General features: G+C 43.8%; 2 protein-coding genes across 2 annotated transcripts in view; both read left to right on the top strand.

Moving 5' to 3' along the window:
- Positions 1-2,427, top strand: part of DAPK2 (death associated protein kinase 2) — a 61,518-nt gene extending 59,091 nt beyond the window's left edge. The window contains exons 10-12 of the mRNA XM_068958827.1: positions 828-917; positions 1,098-1,178; positions 1,725-2,427. Coding sequence (XP_068814928.1) covers positions 828-917; positions 1,098-1,178; positions 1,725-1,799 — 246 coding nt within the window. The 3' untranslated portion in view covers positions 1,800-2,427. The remainder of the gene's footprint in view (positions 1-827; positions 918-1,097; positions 1,179-1,724) is intronic.
- Positions 2,428-2,566: 139 nt separating this feature from the next.
- Positions 2,567-17,756, top strand: part of HERC1 (HECT and RLD domain containing E3 ubiquitin protein ligase family member 1) — a 138,138-nt gene continuing 122,948 nt past the window's right edge. The window contains exon 1 of the mRNA XM_068958808.1: positions 2,567-3,631. The gene's annotated coding sequence lies outside the window, so the exon portion shown is untranslated. The remainder of the gene's footprint in view (positions 3,632-17,756) is intronic.

The following is a 17,756-nucleotide window of genomic DNA, read 5'->3' as shown; positions in this document are numbered from 1 at the left end:
TCAAGTGTCTTGTAAAGGGCAAAATTTGTGGAAATCTGTGAGCAATTAGAAGGCAGTGTGGGACCCGAGCAGTGTGGCAATACCGATACTGGGATGGTTTCTGTTCTGTCTTTATTTCTAGCCAGCATGTGCAAAACTCCTGTGAAGCAGTGGGCTGCAAAGGTGTTGATGCACTGATGACAGCTCCCTCTCCTTTCTGTCAGGCCCCTGGGGAACCTTTTCCTGGCTCTCCCAGGGACTTTCAAAAAGACAGACATAAGTAAATGCCAGCTGACGACATCTTAATCCAGAGAAAATGGTGCAGGTGTGCAGTGAGAAGCACTTTGATGACTTTGCAAAGTGGAAGCATCACTTTGCATCCTCTAGCATCTCCCTATTATCTCCCTCTTTTGTTCGGCTGTCCTTTGGCTGGAAAAGCTGTTCCTAAGCCTTTTTTTGCTTTTGTGTGGATCATTATGGAAAAGGGAGGCAGAAGTGGAGGCTGGAGCCAAGTCTATGCCACATGATATGCGTTTTGTGCACCAGAACAAGCAGCTAGAAAGGGGCAGCATTGGAGCCCTCAGAACAATTTTGCGCACAGGGCCAGATGTCATGAGTGGACAAACTGGAGACCGTTTGCCATGGACAATTTGGGGGATTTTGATTAAAATCAAAAGGGGCCCTGTCCTGGACTCAGTGATTAAATTTTTTTTCTTCTGCTTTTACCTGTATGAATCCACAGCCTCTCCAGCATTGTTTTCCCTCAGCTCCACAACAAAAAAAGAACCTAATGTATTTTATGTGTCAAAAGGAGCCAAGCAATAAACTTGCCGTTTCTTATCTTCCAGCCAGTGGACAAGCAACAAGCTTTGGTACGGCGAGAATCTGTTGTTAACTTGGAAAACTTCAAAAGACAATATGCCAGAAGGCGATGGAAGGTATGAAAGCAGGCCTTTAATCCCAGTCACGTTAGGCTTCCTTACCCAGATGGGATCGGGGCAAGCTAGGGCTTGAATGGTGCTGTAAACTTGTAAGCTGCAGTAGATAAATGAAATGTATTTGGGTATGTCTGCGCTGCAGGTGTGTTGTCAGATTCTCATTCTTCCCTCTCTTCATAGCTTTCTTACAGTATTGTGTCATTTTGCAACCACTTATCTCGTTCGCTGGTGAAAAAGGTCCTAATACAGGATGACAGTTTGGTAGGTACATTTCACAAATGAGGAGAAGGGAAGGAGTCGTTTTACTGGGGAGTGAATTTTGCAGATTACACGTACGGGTACACAAACCAACCCAGCAGAGAGCTCAGCTGTCTGGGAAACCAGAGCAGACCATGGCATCGCTCACGTGCTGTGAATGCTGCCGTTCAAGTTGTGCAATTGTGACAGAAATGTTAGGCAAGGAGTGTAGGCAAGTGGTTCTCTAAACCATATAGGTGCTAGCCACAATTATTATATAAAGGAGCAGCACGGAGGCTGCAGATGGTGTTTGGGTACCATAGCAGTGACCGTGCTGTCAGACTGAGAAATCAGCAGTCTTGGAGGGTGTCTGCACTGCTCCTGTGGCCAACTGAGGGGTGGAGGGTGGGGAGTCCTGCAGTGCAGGTGGCATTCTGCAAAAAATCTCCGTGACATTTGTGTTAGTTCTCCTTTTTTTGAAAGATGATACGCTAAGAATAGTAGAACATCGTGTTTAGGAGCATGGTATCTCATTTACATGACTGAAACATTATGGCCTTTTTATTTCAGAGAAATTGTGAAAGTGAAAGTGAGGATCTCTCACAAAGAAACACCACTCATCTGAGGAGAAGCAGCATATCGTAGCGTAATTAGGATTCCACAGGCGAGAGGCAGAGGAAACTTTCATCCTTGCTGAAACAGGCAGCCTGACAGCAGACCTTGACTTACTGTCTGAATCCTTGGTATGATGCTTCTCACTTCTCCAACCACGCCAACAGCGGGATATTGTTATTAAATGTCTACCGAATATTTTATAAAATTGGGGATCTGAATTCCCAGGGATATCCTACAGCACAGACAGCACTGGAGTGCTTTTGTATGTTGAGCTTTTCACTGATACTTCAATTTGTGATACCAACTGCGCTCAGGATGTAGGGTTTCTACTGATGTTCTTCTCCTGCAGCATGGTTCACATTCTGCACAACGATTAAGACTGTGTGCATTATTATTGCAGGCAGGGAAATTGTTATTGAGTCTTATGGAAATTTTGTATGCAATTTTTATTTTTGTTAATAGTATAACTATTTGGGGGCAGACACCTGACAGGTATTGTTACCTCTGTGCAGTAATTACTCTGTTATTGCTGTCATCTGAGAGAAAATCATAGTGCTGTTACCTGTCATGACGTTGATTTCATGGACCTAACAGCATGCCGTTCTCTATTGCAGTAAGACTTCTGCTCTGGCCATCATTGCTGGCTAGTGGATAGAAAGCTAACACAGCTGCCCTTGCCGTTTTGAGAACAACTGATTCTTGCAACTGAGAGGATGGGGTTGGGACAGGGTTGTTTTTTAGTAAAAAAGAGAAAAACTCTGTAGTGACTTACAGAGGTTGTCCTGCACCAAAATACAACATTGTTACAGAGTGACAGTGGGATGCTTCACCAAAGCAAAACAGGACAGACAGAGGGACACACACACACAACCAAGAAACATCAAGAAACAGTCTTTATTAGACTTTGCTATTGTTTTAATTTATTGTCAGTAAACTGAAGATTCACTAACCCTTGTTTACACATAACCCATATAGGTGCTGTTTACATACGATCCAAACAGCAAACGTCTATGTTTTATTCAAGGGGATTGGAACCAAAATTGAGGATATAAGCACTTTGATACTGATAAACTTCTTTGCGCTAGGAAGTTGCATCATTTTAACTATATTAGTTTCTAAACCAGTATTGTTCAATTGGTACAAAAAATGTGCACAAGCTGCGCTATTGCTTTGGGATTTAATACTGTAGTTTTATTAAAAGTTTGTATTTATTTTGCCATTTAAGAAATTACAAATCACAAAGCAAGCCTACTAGAAGCAATTATAGATCGACAAGGACACTGATTTTTGTCTGCAATAGTAGTCATTTCAAGGTTTCGGTTTTAGAGCTGAAGGTGTGAACTAGCGCTGAAAATTAACATCAGGTTAATTTTGCCTGGCTTCCAGTTTCACTGAGAAATAATTTAAAATAAGCTAGTTTTATTTATAGCTTTGTATCCTCGCTTGGGCAGAGATAAAAATGCAGTTGAAGAGAAAGTATTTCTGTGAGAGAAAGGAAACGTACAAGTAGCAATGAAGGAGAGAGGCAGAAAGTAGGATTTGAGAGGCAGAAAGCAGGATTTGAGGGAAGAGACATAAAAGGAAGGAGGTGAGGAGAAAAGCAGTGAGGAGGAATGAAGAAAAAAGGACATGTAGGGAGGGAGTGGAAGTGAACAAGGACTAGAAAGGTTGAAGGAGGGAGAGAATTAAGATACACCAATTATGGAAGCAAGAGAATTAATATTTCAGCAAATACAGCACTGCATTTTGATACTATTTCTGTAATTTCCTTTTATTCCATGTCTTGTGCTGCCGCGGCCGGTGAAACCTGCCTGGTCAAGGGCTGAGGGGTACCTGATCTTCTCTTCACAAGCATTTAAAAGGTGATTTCTGAGCTTTCTGTGTAATGTATATGAGGAAGAATCCAAGTGAGGCCAAGAGAGTGGCAGGTATTACACAGGTATTAGCAGATCAGGCTAAGTATTATGGATTAGTTTAAGGTTTATTTTCATTCGCTAGTTTGTATTAAAACAAGAAACTACTTTTGCTTATTAGGTGTTTAATTCAAATCTGCTGCTGGGGTTAACAACGCGGGAGAGTTTGTCAGCTTGTTTTTTCTCCCCGTCTTGGTCAGTCGGGCAGTGTCAGAACTGCACAGCTACAGGTTTTATCCCCCGTCTAGATTTTCTAATAGTTTTTCTTCTCATAAACGTTGCCTCACTACAGGCACCTGGATACTAACTTTGAGATGGATCACCAGCCAGCCTACCTTTCTTTTGACTCCATTTTAAGTCCGGGATGCTGTGACAATTTAACGCCGGCTGAGGGCCAGCTCCGTTGTTGCTGCTGTTTCCCCCCTTTTCTGACCGCCTTGACCAGCTCTTCCCACCCCTGAGCAGGCTGAAACTTTGATTTGAACCTTCCCGGCTCCCAGGCTTAAAGGCTTCATGTTTTTAGTAACTAGATATCCTTGCCTCTTTGTCAAACTGGGGTTCGCTTGGCAGTTCCCCTTGCCCTCTCTCCCCTTTCCTCTTCCCTAGACTGAGTGCTAGAAAATTGATTAAACAGTACAAGGGGTTTTACCAGTGAGGTCAGCTCCTCTCTTAGCAAGGCCAGGTACGACGTGGCATCGCAGCGCGCTGCCTTTGCCTTACGCAGCAGCGTTTCTGCGCAGAAACAACGCGTTAGCAAGAGCTGAAGAGACGGCCAAGCATTTACGAAACAACGTCCTGCCATTTTTTCCTTTGCTCTCAATGCAGTTCTCTTTTTCCTACAAGGTTAAATAACCTTGGAAGTTAATTTAAGTATGTGAGTGATTATGATTTATTTAAATTGATAAATATTCATATTTATTTCAGCATATTGGGAATCTGATTTTGCCTTCTCTTCTATAAAGGACGTTTTACAAATGCAAAGCACCTGGTCGTATGTGCTTAAAATGATGCCTAACTGCACTACTGTTTGCGTGGCATAATGAGTTACGGGGTTCTTCACATCTTCTGAAATTCTGGCCCGAATTCCCTTTTCATTTGAGGTAGTTGGACGTGAACTGCTGAACGCTGGGTTCTTTTTGCACTGTGCATCCATACCGCAGGGACCAACCAAAGTATATTCTATTTTGATTAACAAAGAAGGGCAAGGGAAACGTAATTTCCCTTTTCTTCAGTGGAACGATTCTGATGTTTAAACCTTGGTTTTCATAAATTATGTACAGCCTTGTTAAAGGTTTTAAGCGCTGACCCTCATATTCAGTATGTTTTTTGAATTTGCTACGCTTTATATTTGTCACCATATTCATGTTTTACTGTGTCTTTTAATTAACGTTATGAGAATTTTCTTCGTTAGAATTTGAGTTTGGATTGCTTTTGCCACTCGTCGTCCTGTAGATGAGGGAACACATTTTCAGTGTATTGTTCACCTAGCTGCTTTTTATATGGAGGCCGTGGGAGCTGTACGCAAATGGCACGCCTGCAAACTTCGCCCCGGTGAGGTCGCTGAGAGGTGGTTGCATCAGAACCGCGGGCGCTGAGAAGAGGGGTTCCTTGTTACGCAAAATCCTCGCAAGTGCGGAGCGGGATGGGAGGCAGGAAAGAAGGGGAGGCCACGGAGCGCAAGGCAGGACGAAGCCATAAGCTCCAGTTAGAAACCCTAAGAAACTCGTTCCCACGTTTTTGTATTTTTTGTTGATAGAAGATGTAAGGCGGGGTTTCAGCAAAGACATTGCAGGCAGCTCACCGTGTTTGGCCTTCAGCCTTCGTTTTGCCCCGGTCGGGTCAGGTCAGGCCAGGAGTTGCGGCGGGTAAGAGCAGGGCTGGCCCTGCGCCCCTTCGCGAGCGGGGCACCAGCGGCCCCGTCCCCCCACGGCGGGTAATCGCAGGATTAACGCTTGCGATTTCCCGGAGAGTTTGGCCGCGTTTCTCCCCCTCGGTGTTTCTGACCCCGTATGTTCTGGAGAGGTGAAATCCGGCCCCCCGGGGCGGCAGGAGGCATGGACCTCCGCTTACCGACAGGGCTGACGAGTTTCATTCGTGATCATTAGCTGTCTTTGAAGAACAGCCTAGAGGCTCCTTTTTATGAAGGGGGGAAAAAAGCAGCAGCAGCAGCAGAACGGAGGGGAGAGCTAACGCACTTGGATGAAATGGTCGCGCGTTAACGGATTTGCTTTGCCGGGGCAGAAAATCTACGTACGTTATTCTCCACCTGTAAGGAACCTGGAGATAATAAGGAAAGTGATAGTCTGAAAACAGGAAAAATATTTTTATTAAGTGAAATAAGTTAATATGCGTATTGTTATTTTAGTGACGGTGTTTTTAAATCTGTACGCCTATATTTTTATTAAGAGAAATACTCCCAATTTTTACGTGTCTGGAAATTACTAAATGATAAATGTATTTGTTGTTCTGATCGGCTAATAAAAGTTTTGCAAAGCGGGCAGAGCGTCGTTCCTCTCCTTGCTGCGGGGCGGCGAGCCGGGGCGCGCGGGGGGCCGGCGCCGTCTGGGGAGGGCGCCCCTTCGCCTGCCCCGCCAGGCGGGACGTGGGGAGCCGTAGGCCCCGGCTGCGCAGCGCCCAACACACCTGCGAGAGGCAGGAGTGAAGCGGCCCTCGTTGGCCCCCAGCTGCGCTGCGGCCGGGGCGGCGGCGGCGGAGGAGGAGGGCGCTGGAGATGGCCGCCTCGGGCCGGCCGCGCCGCTCCTGGCGACGGCTCCCCTCGGCTCCCTCCTGCCTGGCCTCACCTACTACGCGCCTGGTAAGCGGCTTCGTGGTTGGTTTGTGCGTTGTTTTAAAGGTCGCGTTCCTGTCCGCGTTTGGATGTAGGCTGGGGAAGCTGCTTGCATGCGAGCGTGTCGCAGAAGAGAAAGAAGTCATTGAGCATGTGGTAGAGTTGATTACGATTCCCTCACAAACCCTGTTAGACCGCTGTGGCAGCGACCATCCCTGGCTAGGGTAGGTTAATCCTGGTTTTTATATCCCCCGGAAACCTTTCTGCCTGGCTGCGGTCAACCTGAGCGAGGTGGAGGAGCGTGGAGGTGGGCTCCCCTGCGGTTACTGCTGGGGAAGCTGGGAGCGTAGGTACATGTTCAGCTGAGAACTGGAAAGACTGGGGGCGGGGGGGGGGGGTGTTGTCTCCTTTTTTTGGTGCGATTATTCTTCACGCTTGGTTTTTGGTGGGTTTTTTTTTTTTTTTGACCTAAAAACTCTCCTCGTCTTCACCTCAACCCCAGGCTTGGTTAAGGGAGAGTCCCCGCTTCTGGAAGGTTCCGGGGGGCAGGTGGCGCCCGGGCCGGGCGGTCACCACCACTCTAACGGCGGCGGGGAGGGAGCCCGGCCCCGGGCTGGCGGGGCCGCGGGACGTGTGCGCCCTCGCAGGGCTTTTTAGGGTGGACGTATCAGCTCAGCAAAACCGGACAAGAAGAGCTGGGCCACGTTAGTAGCCCCTAAAATACTTGTTTTTCCAAGGGAGATTTAACCTCGTGAGCTGCGTAGGGTGCTTGCTTTCTTACAAATGATTGTTTGAGGTATCCTGTAATAGTGTATGTAAACTGTATTAATATAACAGTTATTTGCAAATGAGCTTTTAAGTAATTCAGGTGCTTTTTTTCCAGTCATTTTACTCTGCCTTAGAATATATTGGTGTGAAATTTGTATTGGTATGAAATTTGAATTTGATTAAGTTTACTGTTTTCAAAATTGAACATAAAGCCTCCCATTCAGTGGACCGAGGACAGGAAACACTAATTTAAGTTTAGTCGTAGCCGTGTGATTCATGTAACACGACAAGCAAGGCAGGGATGGCGTTTCGGTCCCGGTGCTGAGCCTCGGGCTCTTCTCGGCTCCTGCAGCGCACAGGAAATGAAGTCCTCAGAAGTCTGCAACAAGTGAAGTCGGACTTGGAAATGTGAATGGCTCAAGGCCAATGGCCATGAAAAGTTAGGAATATATAATGATACTCCGTCGTCTGGAGTACTCCGTTTCCCTGCATCTGCCCCTGGAGCAAGGCAAGAAGAAAGGCTTTGGCCAGCCTTTCACGCTCTGAAAGCTTACGGTGGTCAAAGGCAGAGCTTAGCGAAGCAACGTCTTGTGCACAGTGTGTTCCTGTGCCATTATTTATATTTAGTCTACTACTACGAGGAAAATCAATGAATTGGAGACTTCAGATCCTTCCTTGGTTTCTGGTTCTTCTGCTGGGAAGAAGGGTCTGTAGAGCATCTGGAAAAACATCAAGCAGGCAGGTGTGCAGCGTGAGCGGCTGTCTCCACAATGCTCTGTCACTAAAGCCCTGGCCAGAAGTAGAGCCTACAATTTAACAGGCTTGGGATTGGGGCCCAGGGATCTGCTGTTATGCAAATTTATGTATTTATGATTTGTTTGATATGCATGATGTTGGAACAGGAGAAATTATATAGGAGAACATGTGATTTTTCTGAAGCCACTTATGCAAAACCACTATAATTGCATTATAAATGGGACTGCGGCAAAGGAAATGACTGATCAGTTACCAGGGCAAGCTGTATAAAATGATTTAAATCTCTGCTTTTGGCCCTTTTAGAAAATGTAAGGCAGTTTACAGTTTTCTGGTCTAGTGTATCCTATTGTTATGTGTAATTATGTAGAGGTAAGAATAGCCATGCACGTGGAGCTACAAGTACCTTGGCTTTTGCCATCATTGGTAAATACAGTGTTTTTCAGATCGTGGTCAGAAGAACTTGGCTAATGCTGCTTCCAGGAGAGGGCTCAGTATTTTCTGCATGTCAGCGTGTGACTGTGGCATGCAGTGAGGATGAACTGGATCTGTCCTCCAGCTTCTGCTCTCTGGAGCAGTGAGTGCACGCTCCCTTCCTGTGGTGTTTTTCCCAGTTCGGATAGTATCTACGTCGCAGAACCAGTTTCCTGGGTCTTAGCGCTCAGAGTCTATTGATGTAACCTCCTTCTGCTTTAAACCTGAAGCCACGGAGCCGCTAGGGAACGCGCTTTCAAGCTATGAGCGTTTCAGTGTAAAATACATAAATGGTTCTTGTAGTGGCAACCAGAGTTCTCGCCTGGGAAAAGGTGAGAAAACCCTAGTCCTTAGGTTAGAGAACTATATTCACTCGATGCTAATAACAGTGATCTTCTTTACAAGGCAAACATAGAGAATTTGAAGCAGGGGTGGGGTTAGTAGAAGTCAGTTGTCATGGGAAAGCTGTGTTATTCTGTGAGTAATCTGGGAGCCATCGAGAACTATGGAAAAGTTTTTCTGTCATGGTTAAAATGATTTCAAACCTCTAACGAGGTGCCTAGAAGCAATGGAAAAGCTTTTGTTTTAAATGGTCCTAAAAAGCATTCAGTGTCTTTCAGGAATGATACCTCCAGCTGCTTAGCTTAACCTGGTGTGAGTATATATATACAGCACCTATTACCTACGATATGCTAATTCAAGAAGCCTTCACCGTGAATTATGCACTTGACTGCAAAATTATTCTTTAGCATCTGTCTCATGGGTCTTTACCGCATTTCAGAAGGTGGGCAGTTTGTTGGATATGCTGAGTAATTGCAAATAGGCACCAAGGGTTTGGAACATCAGCATGTATCAGTGCTTGCTGCTTTGTTGTAGTGGCAGAGTTCTTGCAGCCTCCCAAACGTGGGTCGGATGCGCCTGCAGTGACACAGACTGCATACTGTAGAGCTTAGGCTGAGTGGTGGAGACAGCTTTGTCAACAAGATCCGTATGTCCATAAGGAAAACCTGACGACCTATACTTTTCATAAAGTAGCGTGGAAAAAGGTGATGCAGTTTTCATACACATGAGGAGTTTTTTCTTGCAGCATAGGTGCGAGGAGATAGAAACATGAAGTTCAATGGATATGTTCCATTTAGGAATGTATTGCTTGGGAGGGTGGTGGGGGCAGGGACTGGACTGCTTGAGAAACAGCAGTGACCTTCTGTAAGAATGTCTTGAAGGAAAAGGGCTCTGGAGAAAGTCTCTAGGGAACAGAACGAAGGGAAACAAATGAATATGTTTCCCTAAAAGGGAGTATGTTTTCAAGACGGACGTGGGTTTCTTTCTTACTGTCTTGCTGTCGTCTTCCCGTACCATGTCTCTTGCCTCTTTCTCCTTGCCCCAATCTGTACTTTCATGCAGATTTTTTGTTTCAAGGAGCACTGGCTATTTATTTCTTTAAAAAGTCACACCAGGAGAATTTCGGATGTTCATTCTCTTTGTTTTGAAAATAATTTCAAGAGGCTACAGATTGTTACTAATGTGACTGGGAATTTTTTCCCTCAATGATGGTGAATGTAATGTTTATTCTGTTTAATGGCTTCAGCTCCAGCAAGCACAGCAAATCCTAATGGACTGTTCAGGCGGGTTTCACTTTTCAGAAGTTCAGATAACAGAAAGGTTACGCGGGCCGGAGAAGCGTGTGGGGTTATACTTGCTGTTCCACCACTGGATGTCATGCTTCGCCTGCATGGCTCGGAGGTTACAGCAGCCTGTGGAAGTTGTGCAGATAATCTCCAGCCTATGTTAAAGGAAGATGGAGCATTATCACCTGGGTGTAAGAGCAACTCTACTGCTGTAGATAAGACTTATTAGACTGCCTAACCAGTGAGCCTATTTTGCTGCTAAAAAAAATTGCCTAATAAAAATGAGGGCAATAAGTTTCCTCTGACAACTTTAACCGGAAACAGAAACAAAACAAGACCTGAACATGACAAAAATAGCAAAGCTGTTAACACAGCCTGGGGGTTTGGGATGGGACTATCAGTGCCTTTTGCACGGGCAGTTAGCGCAAAGCCGCGTCCTCCTTATTGCAGTGCCTTTTGGGTAGGTAGTTAATAGCAAGACTGCATGCTCCTCGTTGGCAAAGTCTGCTCTGGAAGTCTGTCATGCCTCAGCTCCCAGCACTCTTTGTGATTCAGATCAATTAAAACACATTTGACCTGCTGTGATCTGAAGCCTCTGTCCCTTTCCCGTTGCCAGCTGCTCATGTGTAAGGGGAAGCCTGGCCTCTGGTCGACTTTGCAGCTGGGTGATCTGCAGGGACTTTGCAAGGCCCCAGAAAGAACAGTGATGATCTGGGAGGCGCAGGTCAGCCGTCCAGCCCCACAAAGAGTATTTAGAAAGGAAGACGACTGATGTGTTCTTGAGGGATTTTTGCTGACATTGGAGCTTCTTGGAAAACATGCTGAAATTCTGACTAACCACAGGGCTCTGAGGCTGGCTGCTGAGGGGTTGCGCTGGGTGTCTCTGGCTACCGGTTCCTTGCATACAGCTCAAGCAACTCTGTGCCTTCACTCTGAGAGGTGCTCACTAGGGAGGCAGCTTTCTCTGCCCCATAAATGACAACCCCCCCCCCCCCCCAGATTTAGGGGGAAGTGACTGACAAGGTACTACATAGATCTAGGCATAGGTGCGTACTACACAGAGAAGTATGTCCTGCCTATGAAGACAGCCAGCAGGCAAATGGCAGATACAATACTCCTCTGAGGCTGTGGTGGAGGTTATGATTCCTCCTCTTCCATCTGCAAAATCTAGCCGGGAAGAAACAAACTGAGCGGTAAGACCCGTATCAGTCCAAACTGTGCCGTCCTCTGACGGGAGGCCTCCAGCTGTGGGGCCTTGCAGTGCAACCTTGTAAAAGGACCGAATGTATTCGCGGAAATCCTTCAGACTCTAGAAGGGTGCTAAAGGCTGATACCTGCTGAACGAGCCCTAGCAGGGTTTGGCCTGTGCTCCTGACGCTGAACTGCTGCAAGTGCTGAGAAGGCTGCATGCAGCCGTCGGGGACATCTGTGAGAAGATATAGGACCCAGTGGAAGAATGAGGAGAGAAAAAGCCTCCTGAGGTTGTAGGGGCAAGCACGCTTTCCTCAAGAAAAAGCTATCTTATATGAGACCAAAAAACAGCCCCCAAAACAGGTAGGCTATGTCTTTGCTTGTGTCTCCTACTTTAGAATAAAAAGAGCCTAGCGAGGCTTTCCTGGAAAGCTGACAGAGCACACGGCCCTGAATGACTGTAAATCAATCTGGTGCCGTTTCACTGCACCGCTCACAGGTAATACAGATGGTACCAACGCAAGTAGATATGTCTCATATGGCAACACTTGTTGTACTGCGTATTACACCGTACTGGGACCTGGTGGTGGTGCTTCATACTGAGTCTCAGCACCTAAATTTAAGACTCTAATAAAGCAATGTAATAATTAACAAAGTTTAAATCATCTTAGTTCATGTTACTCTCAGCTATTGCTTCTAAAAACCTGACCAAGATACAATTTGCTATTTTGAGAGACTTTTTGTTATTTTTGCAGGTTTTTTGGTTTTGATTGCTTGTTTTTAAGAAATTGTATAGTAAGTACATTAACAGGCAGCTGAAATTTTCTTTTAGGGTAGGGCTTTATCTTGGCCTCATGTAACATCAATGTCTTTCTCATTCCACATTCAAGTTAATGAAGCCTGCCCAAGATGGTGCGTGGTAATGAAGAAAAATATATCTAGGCTTGGGGCCATAACACACCAAATGACAGAAGCTCTGCAGCGTACAGTCGTTCTGGGACTGCGCTGAGGAAAGAGACACCTCATCAAAAATAAGTTGATGGAAAAGAAAAAGAAAAACAATAAAAAGAAAAAAGCTACTCTCTACAATGATCCCTTACTCGGGTCTATGGAAAGCAGGCGTTCTAACTGTGACTGTATCCAGTGTTTTGGTTGTGGATAGGGAGTCCTTGCTGACCAGGAAAAAGCTTAACAGGTACGTGAGATATGTGAGTGATTTGTTCTGATGTAAATGGAATTCCTTATAAAAGAAGATGAATATGGTCATATAGGAATGATCTCGGTAAGTGGATTAGTGGTAATGAAAAAAAATATTGATGTGATAACAAAAAGCCTGTCTTCTATTGGGAAATAAAAAACTGAATCTCCAAGCCTTCAGTTATAAAGCAATAAACCTAGTTTGAGATTGTCACAAGGTAAGTACTAGTTAGTCTAGATATGACTGTGAAACCCCCTTTAGAAATACACGATGAATGTCAGTTTTAGGAAGCCTACTCTAATGGTCCTTTCTGGTGAAAAATTTTGCCTTCAGATGTGATAACGTGATAAACTTGGTAGATTTTGCATTCTTTACATTTGCTTTTTTCTGTACTTGGAAAGGCTGAAGAGACCTGTAACGCAGCAAGCCAAGATTCTGAGAGCTAAATCGATAAGTGAATGCCAGCTGGCCAGCATGATAGGAATGTGCCTTTGATATTTCTGAAGTTGAATGGGTTTTCAACTTTTTGGAACAGGTTTGTTTTGTTTTGTTTTGTTTCTGGATGAGTGTAGATAATGCTAGAACTGATGGCAGGGTACAAGGCATGAGGCAAAAAAACCCAAGAAAGTTCACTGTGTACAGCTGAAATCAGTGTCCTAGCTTTATATTGCTGGGGTTGTCTTTTTGTTTTGGGTTGGATTATTGTTTCCCAGCCCAAAGCTTGATAAAACTACATTGCCTTCAGTATGCTCTGTATTACTCGCAGATAGCGGAATGCTGATTATTTTCTGTATTTTGTGTTCATGCAGTAAATGCCAGCACATAAATGGAGAAATGACTTCTGAATGCTGAATGAACCATGACACAGTTGTGTTCTTTGTGCAAACTGGGAGCAGGTGCTTCTGGATTAGACTTCTCTCTTTGTGCTAATAATGTTTTATAACCATACAGTTTTAAAGGATTACATGAGAATTAAGACAGCAGGAAATCGAGGCTGTTTATTACAGATCAGCATATGGAAGAAGGATAACGGTCTGACTCAAACTCATTAAAAGGTTGTTTGTTATGCGAGGCTTGGTATTAGTACAACACAATGTATTCATTTGCGTATAATAGTATTCTTCACCTGTAAGAAGATACATATCTTCTCAGTTCTCCACATGTTTACATTTATATACTTTTATGTATAGGACAAAAAAAAACCTTTTGTCTTCAGGTTATGCACAGTATTAGAAAAGGCCTTCACTGTGAATTGGTCACTCAGTTCTAAGCCCACATCATAAGTGACTTCCAGTTTTCTCAGGGTCTCCAGTTGAGAAAGCTTTGTTTAGGACCCTTGTTTTTGAATTCTCCAAATAAAAGAACGTGTATAGTGGTGGTCACTAACATTAGAAGAAACATATTGTAAATTTTCAAGCTTTGTCTGTGCTTGGGAAACAAAAATGTGTGATTTGCTTGGTCTGAATTAAGAAAAAAATGAAAATAAGATTAGGAGCCATTTGAAGTCTCAGATGGTGTATGCACACATGCTCATTTTATTACATGGATGCCTGTTTCTCAAGGGTGACATTGTGTTGATGTTTCTGCATGGTGTCTGGACAAAACATGCTTTAAACTTGCTTTCATTCTTCAGGATGGTAGAGTAAACCTTTTCAGAAGAAATAGAAGTGGAAATTTTGTGTTGAAAATGAGCAAAACAAACTTTCAGCATTCCCAGGGAAAGCTCAGAATCAGTTTAAAAGCCAGTTTTTCATGTTAAATCAACGGAAATGTTCGCTTAATTTCAACTTAAAATATTTCATTTGCTTATCAGGAAAAGGTGAAGAGTATATTTCAGTGCTCTTTGAAACAACGTTTTTTTCTGACCTTTTATGCATTTTGTGTGTAGCAGCAGCTTTGCTTTACCAATTTCCTAGAGAACCAAGGAAAAAACCCATAAAAGTGAAGAACCATTAAATTGCAAAAATTGCAAAATTATGAAAAATTATAAAATATTATGTACTATTCAAATCAATTAGTTTTTATACAGCTGCCTTTAAAGCAAGCTTCTATAATGTTTTACTTTGAATAGATTCACCCGGTACTTAATAACTTTGCACAAATATTGCCAGCCAAAAGAAAGATCACATCATTGTCTTAGTATCATTCTAAATGCGTGAAGTGAAGGTTTTCTTTCCTCCTCTGCTTTTCTTTCGCGTGACTCCTGGAACTTTCATACGTGCTGTTGAAATAGTCTGTTACTTAAACTCTTCTTACATACTCCAGGTCGCGCCAGATGTGTATGGTTTGCACAGGACCACATGGTAATCCCATGGTACCTTGGAAGTGACACAACATTTACTTTTGATTTCAGTTAATAAAAATGTAAATGAGACTGTGATTTTAAGGGCAGTTATTCCAGGTGGACTGTGTGTTCAGCCACACAATATTAGTCAAGATCTGTTTGGATCCAAATACTAAAGATCAACAGAACAAGGATAATAATACAAGGATATAAAATAATACAAGGATATAAAATAATAAAAGTTTGTCTAGTCTTCCAATCTCCTAGCTAATTGAAATATAGAAGAACTTGACAAATTTGTTACAGTGTACTATTTAAGCTCTCATACCATGCCTGTAACCATGGTATCTGAGCACTTTGTAGTCATGGGCAGCCTTCATAGTGGTGTGAAATATCCTCTAAGGATGAGCATGAAAGCAATCAGCTTGACTTTTTTTTGTCACCTACATTCTTGCTCAGAAAAAAAGTACTGCTGTTCATGAAAAGACTACATTCGTGCTTATCTTTAAGCCTAGGCTTAAAATCTTGTTAACTTTTTACTGAGTTGTAACTTCGGGAAAACTTAAGCATCAAATCAGTTCATAGCCAAGATGCAGAATTCACTGCTGTGGGAAGTTGCTGGTAATTTGGTAGGTGTGATTTCTGTCTGTTAAGTGACATTGTATGGCTGAAGGTGGCCCATCTCTGGGACAATGCAGAGCTGCAGCCCTGATGCCCTGTAGGCATTTTGCAAGGGTAGCTGTTGGCTCTGAGAGGCTGGCCGGGTTCCCATTTCAGTAATTGCTTTTGGCATGCCTGTGACGTGTTCTGCCGCTTCAACTGGATGCAGTACCTTTCCTTTACTTCCTGCAAAGGAGAGATTGTCCTGTTTGTACGCTTCTGTGTCATGCTTGTGTGTGACACTATTGTGCAGCAGTCTGATTCCTCATGCCGGGGGAAAAAAAAATCTTTATTTTCAGATAGAAAAGAACATTTAGAATTGAATTGAAAGCCTGACCTTGAACTCTCCAAAAGATCTGATCATGTATCTCTTTCAGATGCTCTTCTAAAGAGTCTTTGACTTATGCTGCTCTGTCTCCTCATTTAGATCTAAGCATCCCTGACCTTCCTTGCCAAACCTGAGAGGCCTTCTCAGCAGCCTGCTGCAAGGAAGATGCCCTCTCTGTGCTCGTTCCACTGCTGCAGGCAATGCAGCAAGAGCAGCATCTCTTACAGTGTTGAGATATTTGACTCTGCCATCCATTCTCTGGGGATATTCACGCTACAGAAAGCTTGTGAAGGATGCGACTTCAGGTGGGCAGGTTATACTCCAGGCACTGAAGCACCTGCATTCAGCACAGCATGTCCGCACTCTGAGATTTCCCTATGTCTTCAGTCCACATTATGCTATCGTACTGCAGGACAGACTTTTCCTATCTCCTGTCTTGGGGATGCAATCTGGTTGTTTCTTGGAGTCCATGTTGAATTTTATAGGTACTTTTTCCTGTATCTACTAAGATACTTCATAGGCTTCATTACTGTCTTCCTCTTTTTCTTGTGCCGTAGCCAAAAAGAACACTGTCGTTGCTGCTAAGCCGTGCCCACTGAACCTCCTTCCAGTTGCACGGCCTGTGCTCTTCTGCTGGCCTGTGCTGCGTGTTCATGACAACAGTTTTAGGGTTCTTTTCGACGCTTCATGAATGTGTTTTCCAAGTGCTGAGCGTTGCATCCACATTTGATGCCTGACGTATTTCCCTTTTTTGTTATGTTTCTCTTCTAATGCTGTTGTCTTGTTCGTGACTTGCTGGTTACCTATCTCTGTATGCGTTCTGGTGATGTGGTTTTTTGGGCATGGGCATATCCTGACTGCTGACAGTGAAGGGGCCGTACTTGTGCTTTGGGGATGTCCCTTATGCTCTAACTCCTAATATTGCTCTCTCCTCCAAATCAGATTTTACGTGGTAAATTTTGTCTTTTCCTTTTCTTTTGCTACTTTTTAAGAAGTTGTCCTTTTGCAGGCCATCTGCAGCGGTGAAAAGCAAGACCTTATGTTCACTTCCAGCTGGGTTATCTGTTCATCCACTGTCCTTATAAGTACTTGACTTTTTATAATTGGCTTCAAGTAGCTCAAGCAGCCTGTCTGGATGTATTTTTTTCCCTATCTACCTGAAGAATTTTCCTATTCCTGAATTTTGACTAATTATATATTTGAAAATAAGCAACTAAGAATATCTAGGTGCTTCAGGTTAGATGCATTAACTCTTTAATCCACATTTTTGTAATGCTTCTGATTTCCAGATCCGTAGAAGACACAACTATGGCATGTTTTGCACAAGAGTTATGCTTTTTATTTTCTTCTGGTAGTTTCTTTTGTGCTGTGAACAACCAAGTCAGGGCATCAGTGGAATCACAAAGAAAGAATAAACTAAGTGAGATTTTTACAAGCTGACTAACGTGTGAGCTTGCTTTGTGCTCAGCTCCCCACCTCAGGTCACGTACAGAATGACCCAAAAGAGATGTTAAAGTCTCGGGCTCACTTCAAAGGCAGGTACACCAGCTATCTAATTGTACCTCCATATGATAAACTACATGTGATAGCAGGGAGTTTATTGAGCTCTTCAGCTGGAAAGATTACTGACCTAGTGAATTTTGACGCTCACTCAGAAAGCACTCCTTTCACAACCTTTCTTGTCACTCCTGGTGCTTCCTTCACCCTTTTCATGCCTTCTCTTCTGTCACCCTGGCTGGGTGCTTAAATAGTGGTGGCGAGGGGGAATCTTTCATCAGTACTATGCTGTTGTGTCTTCTGTGGTGTACCTTCTCTCTGCTAGAAACTCCTCAATAATTATTTTTGTGCGGGGTAGACAGGGCCCTATTTTATAAATGAAAATATATCTTCAGATAATAAAGTGCAGCAACCTAACACTGGAAGCCTTTGTAAAAAACGAAAACAAAAGTGCTGACTCACACCATAATCTGAACAAATTAAAATGTCCTGTCAGCTACTTCCT

This window comes from Struthio camelus, chromosome 12, assembly GCF_040807025.1.
Source record: "Struthio camelus isolate bStrCam1 chromosome 12, bStrCam1.hap1, whole genome shotgun sequence".
Lineage (NCBI taxonomy): Eukaryota > Metazoa > Chordata > Aves > Struthioniformes > Struthionidae > Struthio > Struthio camelus.
This window is presented reverse-complemented; position numbering and strand designations above follow the sequence as displayed.